The sequence below is a fragment of the Rhopalosiphum padi genome, chromosome 2 (genome assembly GCF_020882245.1).
Source record: "Rhopalosiphum padi isolate XX-2018 chromosome 2, ASM2088224v1, whole genome shotgun sequence".
Taxonomy (NCBI): domain Eukaryota; kingdom Metazoa; phylum Arthropoda; class Insecta; order Hemiptera; family Aphididae; genus Rhopalosiphum; species Rhopalosiphum padi.
In genome coordinates, this window is record NC_083598.1 from 52,909,754 (window position 1) to 52,924,075 (window position 14,322).

The following is a 14,322-nucleotide window of genomic DNA, read 5'->3' on the forward strand; positions in this document are numbered from 1 at the left end:
GAAGCAGCAGCAGTTTAGGCGGATTGGCCGGAAACGTGGCCCGTTTGGGAACGCCTGACCGACATACGTTTCCGCCCGACGGGAAACCCCGCGCGCCACAACCCGCCCACACATTTCATGCTGTCTTTGTTGCACTATCGTCCCGTCACCGTCGCTCGCTCACGCGCGCGCGCTCGCTCACCCGTCCGTCCTGTCCCCCGAGCATTTCGCATGAATGGGAACGCTTTTCGGAAGGAAGGACACAACCAACACACACATATACACACACACACACACACACACACACACCGAGAAACCATGAATCAATTACTTTTTTGAATGAAACGTCGTTGATGAATTGGCGGTGGACGTGCACCGGGTTTGCGCGAAATGACGATGGCCGAGGGTAAGCCAAACTTCAGGGTCGTGGAGAGACTAAAGATCAAAATCGGTGAGTAGTAAAATATCATAACGTTCCGTCCGTTGTTCCGTGTCATGTACTCGAAACGGGTGTTGGGAGGGCCATTTTTTCGGTTGCCCGTGTCGATGGCCCCCCTGCGCATTGGTTTACATGTAAACGCGTCAATGGAGACCTGTTAACCCCCGAAAAAATAATCATGAATGACCGAAATGTTGTTGTTGTTTTGAGTGTAGGTGATGCGAAGAATTTGGGCAAGGGACATTCGTCACTCAGAGACGGACATTGCACAATTACACTTGACCAGGAAGAAATATTCCGTACAGCTACTATTGAAAAAGCGATTGAGTGAGTACATCTATGACCGATTGTTTGTGTCTTATCAATTTTTTTGTCATACCTATGTACTGTCGACATGCCCTTGTAATAGAAACCGCTGGTACACTGGGTCGTGCAGGATCTTATTCTGTTTAGAAATGATTCTTGATACTTTTTGAATAAGAGGTGTACTTAATAAATAATAATGAATGGTGGACAATGGTCGATGGTGTTGTAATTCACTACATACCCTAATGCATTATTGTATTATGTGTATTCATTCAATGTACATTAAATTTTTTTTTTTTTGAAAATAATATTTAATTTTAATTAAGTATTATTTTATCCCAATATACTATTGGTTGTTAAAAAAAGAAAATATTATATTTTGATTTCGTGGACACGAGACTAATTAATACAATTTTTATTAAAATTAAATTTTATATAAATATTTTAAAATGTAATGTTAGATAGAATCTTTATTCTGCTTTATTGTGGTGTGTGCATATTATTCATAATTGTTCGAATCATTTATTATAATGTTATTTTAAATATTTTTTTATAAGTTTAAAATTATGTTTCTGTTATGATACATAGTTATATACTTATGCTATTATATTTAATCAAACTAATTTGATCTATTTTATATTTAGTATGAGAATAAACAATAATTAAGATAAAATTATATAATGTTCAAATGTTGAATTGAAGAATGACCCATTGTTACCATTATCATTTGATTATAGATCAACTATAAGTATATATCACACTAACAAGTAGCAACATAAAAATGATTAACATTTTAAATTAAGCTTATATGCTTTCCTGATGATTGTAGATAATATTCTATCTACCAATTTTTAAATTTGAATTTTCAAATATTGCTAATATTTTTATACTAAATACATTTATCGTGTATATTTATCGAATACCTATAGGACATTATATACTACTATGCCGTGTAATTACGGATGTAGATGAGGCGAGAAAATTCCTTAAAGGCACGTATTTATAATTTGAATGGCACGTGAATATATTATTGACTATAAATATTTGTTTTACAAAAATATTATTAATTTTATAACTATGAAAATAATATTTGGGTAAAATATGTTAAATAAGATAATTGAGGACTTGAAGTGACCTTATAATCTAACATTATGAATAGCTTTTAAATGCAATTTAATATTTTTATGAAATATAACAAATCAATATTATGTTTTTATAACATTTTTTCTCTATTTTCTTATGTCACTTTCAGTAGTTAGGTCAACTACTATATTCTACTTCACCTAACCTCTGAAAAATACATAATTTTAATTATAAGTCAAACATTGCTCAATTTAAATGAAAATTAAATATTAATTTAGTTAATTTGGTTTAGTTCACATGTTTTATTAAATGTATGTAAATTAATTTATTGTTAAGTATTGAGAGTATCAAAATTTTAAAACATTTTAAAAACCTATTATAATTATGTAATAAATATTAACCATAAACTAAGTACATTTTATAATATTAAAAGTTTGGCAAGGGTGATAACACATAAGTATCTAAATAATTTTAACTCTGGTACATAATTTGGCAAACTGAACATTCACTTGGGAATTCACTGGCACTGTTTATGCAGAATAACATAAACAATTTTTAGGTAAATTTACTTATGAATTCTTTTAATTGTTAAATTAGTTTTTTTTACAATTAGTTGAAAAAGTGTTGTTTTGAGAGATATTAATTGTTTTGACATAAGTATATTTTTTAAATTAAAACAAGTCATATTTATTTTAATTGAAATTTGTAAAAATAAATTTTAGTTAAAATTACTTGATTGATATTTATGTTGTATGTGGTTTTTATATAAAAGAGAAAGATCTCTGTCAAATTTAAATAGCTTAAAAATAAACTCGTAAAATGTTAATTTTTTTTGAAAAACAATCAGAATAATAAAATCTAAAAATAAAAATAATTTATGTATGATTATAAAAGAATAAATTTTCATGTGATAATAATAAATTAATGTTTTGTGTCTATAGTTATAAATAATACCTATTTTTAAGCCATTACTGGATTCATCCCTTCTATCATGTGATCACATTTTGCTTTTGTATATAATATATAAATATTTTCTATTTCCTATAAAAAAAGTAATAAGTTAACAATTATGTTTCAAACAATTACTTCTAATAAAAAATAACAAATTTTTTTTTAACTTAAGGTTGAACATAGAAATATTAATATTTATGAGATTTTCTGAATAGAAAATTGGATATAGTAGAATTTTGTAATTACTACATTATAATATATAGCTATTTAAAGTATTTAGATAATATATCTAAAAGTTATTGACTGTTTTTTAAATATTAATGTAAGTTACAGTTATGCGGGTTCTTTGTTCTATTGTTCACATTGGAATATTTGTGTTACTAAAATGTCTTGTTTTTAGAAAATAGTCTAAAAATAACAAAAATCATATTTTGTTGATTATTACACTGTCTTGGTGAACAAATAATGAGATGACATAATATTAAAATTTCCGTGATACAGTATTCAGTGCCAAAATAGTTAACTACTCTCTCTCCGTAGTTTTTTCCTCGTTTCGATCCACAATATATAATAGGTTGATATAATAGGTATGAATTTAAAAACTAACTAAGTGATAGTATACAATACTTTATTCCTACATTGCTAGTTGTTTAATATATATTTCTTAATAATAATTATGTATATGTATTTAACTTATAGCTTACTTATAATAATAATAATTATTTAAATTTTTATATTTATTTATTTTTTAGTCCATTTTGGGGTGAAGAATTTGAGTTTGAGATACCTCGTCGTTTCCGTTACCTTGGTGTATGTGTTTATGAACGAGATAGACCATTAGGAAGAGTAACTGTCCGAAGGGACCAATTAACATCATTTAATGACAAGGATCACTGGTTCCCTTTACGACCACTGAATGTTGAATCTGAAGTACAGGTATTTAATTTTATCATTAATACCATATCTAGATTATAGAGTATTATAATGTAGATTTAATTTATTATAAGCTCTATGGAATTAAGTGTATTTAATTGAAATGATAAACCCCTAGACTATAATAAATTAATGAAGAATTAAAATAAAAAAACTATTGTCTATAAAGTATGATATGATCTATAATACATTATCAATATAAATAAGAATAATATTTAAAAAGTTAAAGAATATTTAAAATTTATTATTTCATATTTCTAGAAAGTAGATATATTTTTAATGTTAACATTTATATTCTATTATTTATCTTGATTAGTCTATAGCTAAACATTTTTGTAAACATCAAAAATTTATGTCTAATATAAATATTTATTTTCCTTATCTAATAAGAATCTCAAATACAAAAGAACCAATTTTTGGTTCTACATAACATGAATTTTTTATGTGATTTCATAGTAAGTATAATTCATAAATGAAGTTATATTTAACAATTGAGAGTATTGTTGTCTATTGTATTGAAATTTCTGGTACATAGCTGCATAAAAGTATATTTTTAAACAACTAGTTAAACTATGATAGTTTTTATTTATATATTTCATTTTGCAAATCTTTTGTTTGCATTAGAATATGTAGTTTTTGTTAAACATAAAACATTTTATATATAAAAATAAAATAAAAATGGTTAATTATTGTAATTCTTCACTGTAATCTGTTCACGGTTGGGCAAATTGATTAATTTTTTCAATTTCAAAAAAAATTAAGTTAAGTTTAAAGTTCCTTTATTTTTTTAATCAGTAAAAGTTACAAGTTAATGAGGAATAAAGTAATTTAATTTAGTTAAAATCAGTTATTTATAATATGTATATAAAAAAAAGTAAAAATATAGTAATTTACAAAGTTTAAGGAATTGCATAGTAATATAATATAGGTTCTATATTTAAAAAAAAGTTAAAATTAGTTGTTGCGGGTACTTTCATATGTGATTAATTAATGATGAAATCTAACAATATAATTAATGATATTATATTTCTTTACATAATAGTCTACCTATAACTTTTTCAGTTGTAATTGTCAAACTTTTTTAATTTTTTAAAATTATTATTAGAATATAATTATTTACTCTTATAACATTAAGTATTAATCAATCAACAGTAAGAATAAAATATTAAATTAAATCATTATTTTATTTTACTATATTAATTGATAATAGTATATCATATCATTCATATCAATATTATAAATAAATCAATATGACAATTAACTAAGTTTTTTTGCATTCATACTTTAATTATGAACAACAAATGAAGAATAAATATCAATACAGATAAGTCCTTTCATATTCCTTTTACTTTAAGAAAAGCTGTTCTACCTACAATCTATTTTCAAAACAATCCAATCCATACCATAACTCAAACCAAATACTCAGGCCTAATTTTAGATAAGCGTCTAACCTGGGGCCCACATCTCAAAATTAAAAGAAATGCTCTTAACACCAGACTTCATCTTTTACAGCCTATCCTTAAGTCCAAACTCTATTGACAACAAATTATTAATATACAAATCAATGTTAAAACCTATCTGGGCCTATGGCATCCAAATATGGGGATGCGCCAAGCCTTCCCAAATACAGACTATACAAGCCTCTTCCAGTCTATTTCCCTTCGCCAAATAACATTTGTGCCATGGTACGTTTTAAACCTCACATTATATAAAGATCTTAAAATAGAAATAGTCTCTATAACAGCTAAAAATTACTATAAAAATTTCCACCACAAATTTAACCACACAAATCCATTGATTTCTAACTTCCCACGTCGATTAAAAAAAAAACTAGTGTTGAGATCTCCTAAATCCCGACTCGCACTAACTAAAACAAAAAAATAAAACTCTACCTTAAGTTAGAGAGTATCCACACTGGTGGGCCTCCTTTCTCACACCATGTCATGTTATATGCCTTATAGGCTATAGCTATCAAATTTACTTATTTCAATAGGGAGTTTTTGCATAACGCCGGTTAAACATTACGGTAAAGATAATGTTCGGTTAAACCAAACATTTTTGTTTTTAGTGTCATTGATAGAACTTCAGTTTTTGCATAACCGGTAAGATTTATTTTAACATGAAATTAAAAACTGTTATAAAATTTAAATGTTTGATAACCGATGCGATAAATCAACTGAAATAACGTATACGTTAAATTATTAAAAATAACTGTTTATGATATTCAAATGACCGTACCACTATTTGGAGCGCATGTGTAAAGACATATTTTGGTAAATACCATTAACGGGTTTATACGTTATTTTTTACTGGCGTTATGTAAAAACCCTAATATTACAGAATGTAAATACTTTATTTTTATCTAATTAAAAAAAAAAAAAAAAATTATCAACAAAACCTATGCCATGATAATTGATTCAATAATGTTTGAATTGGAGGAGTCCCTGTTTAAAACAAAGTATATTTATACATACTTCTTATAATTGTATCTTCGTAAATAAGACATTTAAATACTCAGGTAAGTACATTTTTTACACTCCCATTTCCTTTTTAATTCTTCTAAAACTCAACCATTGTTACTCACATTATTAAAACTTTAGTTGTTATATATAATAGCTATTAAATAATTTTTATATGCATTATTTTTTAATAAAAAAAAATATATAATATTAACTACTTATTGGTTAATAATAAGTTTATAAACGTGTATAGAATTCTACTGGCTAAATTAGTTATATTTTTATTTTCTTAATAATAGTTACTCTTACAACTGTTCTGTTTAATATTCATATATTTATATATTTTTTATGAATACACAATTTTATAATAATTATAAATTATTATTTATTACTTACTTATTACTGTACATTAACAGTATATACTATATACCTATTAATTGTTTAATTTTTAATTAATTTTATATTTATATAAGTTATTTTAAACATTATTATAGAATTCAGGAATAGTGCAATACACTTAAATTGTAAAATTAAGTATTAGGGGCCTATTTAGAAGTTATAACACATATTGGGTTCTAATGTTTGCTCCGAACTCCTTACCCTATCAAATTAATTTTATACCTGAGATCCTAAACTATTTTACCAAATTCATTCCAGTAGAAACTATATCCTGAACAGCCCTGTCAACCTTTTAATGACCGCGGGTAATAAATTTGTTTTCGACTATAATTAGCAGTCCTTAAGGTCTATATACTATTTAAATTGTTAAATCAAGATTATCATTTTTTTAGTACCTGCTAAATATGTTATAAATTATTTTGTAACACTATACACTACCATATTGTAATAGGACGTATTGTCTGTATATTTGAAAAAATAAAATAAAATAAAATATAACATTTTAATTTATAAAAAATATTTGATAATTCTGATTACCTTTTTTTTTTAATAAAAAAAATGTACAAATTAAATATATTTTAAATTCATGGAGCTTATATTAGGAAAAAAGTTAACTTTTGACAAATTTATTAATCCTGAAATTAGTGTATGTCATGGAAATTTTTTTAACTCTTAAGTTTTAAGTTCTAAAATAAGTATTATTTAACCTTAATCATAGTCTTGAATTATTGTAAAATAAAGTTATTCATTAATTGTACATTATGCTATTTCTCAATTTTATGATACTTTATAACCTTTATACAACAAAAATTTAATCTGTTAGTCTGTGTGAGTTATGTGGATTATATGTGGTTGTAATAATTTTTATTATTATATTATTAATCATTAATATACATTTTTTGAATATAAGTTTTTTATATCAACATATAATTTTAAATAAAAATACGGCTGTAAATTTTTTAAAGACACGAGATTTATTATTAAATGAACGAATGTATATTACAATTCAAATAAAACAATTTGTAGTGTTTAACTAAGAGAAGTTCTTAAAAATAGTAGAAAACCAGATTTAGAGAGAAATATTTTGAAACTTTATATTTGGGATGTACTTACTTCAAAAGGGGGTATTTTAAATAAAAGTATAAAGTATAAATACGGCATTTTAAAAGTTAGAAAATTTTCATTTGTAGATAGCATAATTAACCAACATACAATTGCAAATTAACATTGATAAAGAATTCACGGTAGATAGCATATTATATAAGTATTAAAATGATAAAAAAAAAACTGTTCCATAAATGTGTGCTGTTAACTAAATATGTTTGTTCAGGGAAAAATTCATATTGAAATAGAATTTGGCGAAAACCGAGGTAGACTAGGTGTTCGCTTAAATGAAGCATGTGAATTAGCCATTACAAATGGAAATTGTGATCCATTTGCTGATGTTACAGTTCGATATACAAATGATAAAACGGAAACGCAAAGAACTAAAGTCAAGAAAAAGACTAATTCACCTGTATTTGATGAAGCTTTTGCCTTTACTGTAATGTTTAATAACACTTAGTTTATCAAGGAAAATTGGTTTCATAATATTTATTATTTTAGCTACCTGGATTAAGTGGAATTCATAAACAGCACATAGCAGGGCAAACACCTACAGCTGATTGGGCTGAACTTATAGTTACACTTTATCATGAAATATCCAGTAGCAATACTGTATTTTTGGGTCAAGTAACTATACCATTACAAGGAAGAACCGTTAGTGCATGGTAAGTTTATTTAACTAATGAGATAAAATATTAAATCTCAATCAAATTGTTTTCTTTACATAGGTATTTTCTTCAACCACGAAATAGAAAGTCAAGTCTCAGGGAAGACCAGGGTTTTAATTATCCAAGTGTTGGATCATTACGTTTAAAAATTCATTACACTGCTGATCATGTTTTACCATCACATAATTATGAACGTCTAAAACATTTACTAATAAATAGTCATGCAGTAGTGGTAATTACTTACTTATTTTTTATTTGTTGATACAATCTTGATAATAAATCATTATATATAATTATTTAGCCAACAACTGCTAGTACTGTGTACCTTTTGGGAGAAATTATTCCAAATAAAATAGATTCTGCTCAGCCTATTGTACGCATTTTGCTGCATCATGGGCAAATTATTCCGACAATCAAAGCCCTTGCATACTGGGAAATATCAAAAGTTACGTAAGTAAATTACATATTTTATTTTTATTTAAATTTACTTATTTTTTATTTAAAACCTTACATTTAATAATTATGTCTATTTATTTTGTAGTGATGCAAATACTATATTTCGTGGTAACTCCTTGGTGTCCAAAATGATGGACGAATCAATGCACATTTCTGGAATGAGGTATTTACATGAAACTTTAAGACCACCATTGGAAAGGCTTTTAGCGGAAAGAAGACCCTGTGAAATTGATCCTGCAAGAGTTAAAGACACAACAGTAATCAGTCATAATTTGGCAAACTTAAAAGTAAATTATAATAATATTGAATAATAAGTAACAAGTAGAAATCATTTCTTTGAAAACATTAAACAATTTTAATGATTTTTAGATTTATGTTGAAGACGTATTTAAAGCTATTACAACATCAGCCTTAAAATGTCCTACTGTAATGTGCCAATTATTCCATACGCTGAAAGAAGTAGCTATAAAATATTTTCCAGGTAATTTTTGTTTATACTTTGGTATATATTTTAAAATGATTTTTTTAATTTTTTTTTTTAGAAAACAAAGAAATTAAGTATTCAGTTGTGTCTGGATTTATATTTTTAAGATTTTTTGCACCAGCAATATTAGGCCCCAGGCTTTTTGATCTCACGAAAGAACAAATTGTATGCTTTACTTTATCAATGTTTTTGTTTTTTATTATTATATTTATCATGTTTTTTATCTATTTTTTTTCAAAGGATTCTCAAACAAACAGAACTCTCACTCTGGTATCAAAAACTATCCAAAGTTTAGGTAATCTGGTTTGTTCACGATCAAATTTCAAAGAAGAATATATGTCATCAATGTATCAATCTGTATATACTGAACAACATGTTACTGCAGTTAGACAAGTAAATTATTTGTTAAAAATAATATTTTATATCATACTTACATTATATGTTTATAGTTTTTAGAAATTATTTCTGCCTCAGCTGGTCCAGAAGAATGTACTCAGGATACTCCCGTAACACTCAAAGAAGGGTAATAATTAATTTAGTTATTCATTATTATTTCATTTATGATCACATATTTCCCCATTATTGTTGTATAATGGTTAAATATATTTTAGCTATCTAAGGAAAATTACCTCGTGGTGAGTAATGTGTGAAGTTATAATACAATGGAAATGTATTTTTTGTCAGGTGATCGGTATTCCATTGTACGAATATGAAAAATAGAATTCTGATCATCTTGTACCTCTATATAAATATATTTTTTTATAATATTTTAATTATAATTATTTGCTATAGGATGTTGACTAAACGTGCTCAAGGTCGAAAAAAATTTGGTAGAAAAAATTTTAAACAACGTTATTTCAAGTTAACTACACGAGATTTGTCATATGCAAAACAAAAAGGTAGATAATATTTAGTTTTATATTGATAAAAAGTTTTATTAATATTTAATATTTAATATATAATTATTTTGTATTATTTTAGGTAAAGAGTCTCTCTGTACAATTACATTGTCAGACATATTGGCCGTTGAACGACTTCAACAAGAGTCATTCAATAAAAATAATATGTTCCAAATAATTCAACCAGAGAGAATTTTATATATACAAGCTAATAATTGTGTCGAAGAAAAAGAATGGGTTGATTTATTAACTAAAATGTGTTTCTCAAATAATAAGCGACTTACCCTTTATCATCCAGCTGCTTTTATAAATGGCACTTGGCTTTGGTAAGTTCAGTATTGTAATGTTATACTGATTCTATATTAAAATATTAATTAATTTTACAGTTGTAAGTCTAACAATGAAAGAACCAAGGGATGCCAAGAAGTATCAACTTCTGTCGATCATATACAAACTAGTAGTGTTGACGTTGATAGAGAACTCTCTAGAATACATGCACTTTGTGTGACTCATATTGACAGATTTGATAGTGTGTTAAGTAAGAATAATAATTATTATAATTTTTAAAATATTGTTAAACTTATTATTTATATATCATCAGTAGGGTTCACATTGAAGATTAATTGACACTTATTTTTCTTAGAATATTTACTTAGAAAAATGTTTATATGTTATTAATATTTTGACTATCTTTAATGATAAAAATTGATTAACAAAATGAGGTATGAAAAATAATTATAAGAGTATTAATTATCTGTCTTATAATATTATTATTGTGTATATGAAAATTGTAATACTTCTCAGTGTACATTTAAGAATATTGATTTCCTAACCATTTATATAAACTATTTGTCCACTTCTCTTATTTGATCTTACAATTTTTTTTTTTAAATAACTAAACATTTAAGTTATAAGTAGGAAGGCAAGAGTTAATTTTCAAGGTTATATTAATTATGTTTTGTTATTTATTATTTATGTGATCACTAAATATACATGTTAATTAATATTTATAGAAGCATGTGAGTGTAAAGCTGTATATCCAGGAGATAGGTTATGTCTCCCTATACTAATTGAAGATCCAAAAACTACATTTATAACTTTATCTACTTTGCGAGAAATAATATATACATTAGAACAAGAGCATAGAACAGTTTTAAGGACTATTGCTAGAGAAACAAAATATGGCAGCAAGTATGTTTTATTGTATTAACATAATATTATAAAATAATTATAAACAAAAATATTTTGACTAAATTAATTTTTGTTATTTTAGACAAGCACCAATTGGTGATGATAATTACCTACTACTAGCAGGGCGAAAAGACCTCAGTGCACATCATCAAAAAGTTTGGTAGCATACATTTAAAAGATCCCGTTCGATTTAAAGGGGTAACAATACAAAACATAAATTTAAATAGATTATTAAAAATCTAAATAATTTTTATAGAAACTTAATTCAGTACATTATTAATATATTACTATTAATATTTTATTAATTATTTTAGGCTTATCCTTTAATGTTAAAAATCGTTAATTCTCAAATTTTACAAAAATTAACCAATAGATTTAATGTTGTTATGACATGTATAGTTTTATACACGCTTCTCCATTAACAAAAACCATTGTGCCAACAGTAATTAACACCCTTGTGTTCATATGATAGTATTCATATTACTTAAGTATGTGTATATATATTTTTCATTATTTTTTTTTCTTTGGCAGCTTATATTTTTTTACAAATTCTCTATTTCTCTAAATTATTTAAAATTTACCAAATTATTTGTTTAAGTGTTTTATATAGTTTAAAAAACAATTAATTGAGATGAAAAACTTAAAGATTATAATATATCTGTTATAAAAAAATTGTAAATATAAGTAAATCGACTCCACATTCCCTTTGTTTTCAATCTTCTTTGTACAAAATTATTATAATATTATTAATGTACAGTATTTATTATTGAACGAGCAGTTTATCCCCATCTTTTTATCTATCGAGTCGATTGTACATTTTTCTAACACCAACAATGTTGTGATTGTTAATTTTTAACCCGAAACACCAAATTATTGAATTAATGTTTAAGATAATATTTAAATATCGTTAATGTTCTTAAAAAAAATTACTAAAATAACATATAGACGTGTTAATGTTTGAAATATTCTTAATTTTTTAAGTCTTCCTTATTTTAAATTGTATAATTTTTAGTTACCCTAACAATTTTAAACAATTTTCTTATTTTCAAATAATATCATATAATATAATATATAAGAATGTATTTATTTTTATTTTTTATTATACATATTTTTTTTTTTACTTGAATTTAGAGTGTATAACAATTTGTTATTAATTTCATGTCAAATATATAATTAATTAAAGCATTTATTATCATTTTCATAGTACAAAATATGATTTTATATTTATATATGTAATGTATACATATATATATAAATAAAAAACATTTCCCGAAGAAGAAAACTATTATATTAATATTATCCTCATAAACATATAATTAATTAATAATTATGCAATATGCATACATGCGTTCATGTAATGTTGCTCCTGCTTTTAGTTTTCTTGTAAAAAAGTAATTTAAATAAAATTATTAATTTAGCATTTATTTGGTTGTGTTTTTCTTTTTCCTTGCCCCAAGAATTTAGGTATCTTGTTAAAATAGTATATTTATTAAACAAATTATGGGTAATTTTACTAATGTACATAAATATGAATTTTGTTTAAAGTCTCTAAAACAACTGATACTTATTTTCAATTAATTAGTTTTGATTTATCAACATGTTTTGCTATCCATATTTAATGACTGAACAACTCGACATGCCCCTGAATAACAGATTTGTGAAATAGGAATATACTCATAGTGTCATTTACCCGGGTATCACTGTTATAAAAATAAATTATTTTATTACCTCAAGTAAACCTGGGTCAGACGCTAGTATACTTATAAAATAGGTAGTTTTAAAGCTTTCATAGAGTTGGGTTACTTTTGAATGCATTTATTCATGAAATAAATTTAAGATTTTCTTATGAATCTAAAAGTTTAATTTTCTTGAATTATTAAAAAATTGTTGTCAATTGATTAAAAGCAAAGATGAAAATTTATTCTTTAAAAAAAGTCAATAACTGTTTAAACATTGAATAAAAATTATATAATGTGTTAAATGTTTGTGAGTCATGCGTTTGTGGCATTGTAACATTTAATACATCAGCGGTGGCGTGAAAATTTTTCATTCATGAGAAAAATAATTTTAGGGACCACCGACCTCCAAAATTGTCATTAAAAATGTTTAAGTATTAAAAATAGTTGTACGTATACCTAATATCTTTGAAAATAAATAGTTTACGAGTACATCACATTTATAATAATGTTAATAATATAACTGTAGGTATATATTGTGTATCTATCAACTTCTAACACGGCATCTACCGACAAACAATCACCCATCCAAACACAGCCACGTGACCCTGGTTTCATAGAGCCTTTGTCTCGCCGTCAGTGTAATACATTTAATATCAATGTAAAAATATTAGCTATTTGTAAATATATCTAAATGTTTTGTTGAACATGTGACTTGCAATTAGTATGATGTATAACTTTTGGATAATATATATTGAAATTTGCTTTTGAACATTAGTAGTTGATAAAAATATATGTTTATTTATGCACAGACATCTAAATGTTTTCGAATGTTCAAAAAATGTTTACTTTCTTTTCTTATTCTTTACAAAGGAATAGTTTATTAGGTGCAGTGGTGGATCGGCGCTCTGGGGCTGTGTTTATCGCCCCCTTTTTTTGAGAATAAAAATAAAATAACAACTAATTTGCCGCCCTCGGCTCGAGGCTCACAAGCCTAGTGCCATAGTGGTTAATCCGCCACTAATTAGGTGAACATAATTTGTTATCGTTCATATTGTACTATTTCAAGTCCAACTTTTAATTATGAATACCTACTAAACCTTTAGCGAATTTAGTAGTCAGCTGCTAAAATAAAACATTTTTTGTTTTTTTTTTATATGGGTATCACGTATGTACAGTATACAGTGTATACTATATACTATAAACATTAATTTTTACTTAAACGCACGATTTGATATTGAGTGTGCTTAAACGTAATATTGTAAATTGTTATCACTATATTGTGCTAAGCTAAC

At 25.6% G+C, this 14,322-nt stretch overlaps 1 protein-coding gene across 2 annotated transcripts; it reads left to right on the forward strand.

The window, feature by feature from the left end:
* The first annotated feature begins 172 nt into the window (after nucleotides 1-172).
* Nucleotides 173-12,775, forward strand: LOC132922716 (GTPase-activating protein). Of its 2 annotated transcripts, XM_060986373.1 has the most exons (18): nucleotides 173-430; nucleotides 634-745; nucleotides 3,511-3,694; nucleotides 7,880-8,092; nucleotides 8,155-8,318; nucleotides 8,382-8,553; nucleotides 8,623-8,771; nucleotides 8,863-9,064; nucleotides 9,147-9,258; nucleotides 9,320-9,426; nucleotides 9,502-9,654; nucleotides 9,711-9,784; nucleotides 9,873-9,896; nucleotides 10,054-10,160; nucleotides 10,243-10,486; nucleotides 10,547-10,698; nucleotides 11,174-11,351; nucleotides 11,434-12,775. In XM_060986373.1, the coding sequence occupies exons 1-18, from the start codon at nucleotides 370-372 to the stop codon at nucleotides 11,513-11,515; spliced, it is 2,490 nt and encodes an 829-aa protein (XP_060842356.1). In that variant the 5' UTR covers nucleotides 173-369; the 3' UTR covers nucleotides 11,516-12,775. The 2 variants fall into 2 exon arrangements, with proteins under 2 accessions (XP_060842356.1, XP_060842357.1); XM_060986374.1 differs by lacking the exon at nucleotides 9,873-9,896 and having other exon boundaries at nucleotides 175-430.
* Nucleotides 12,776-14,322: the final 1,547 nt, after the last annotated feature.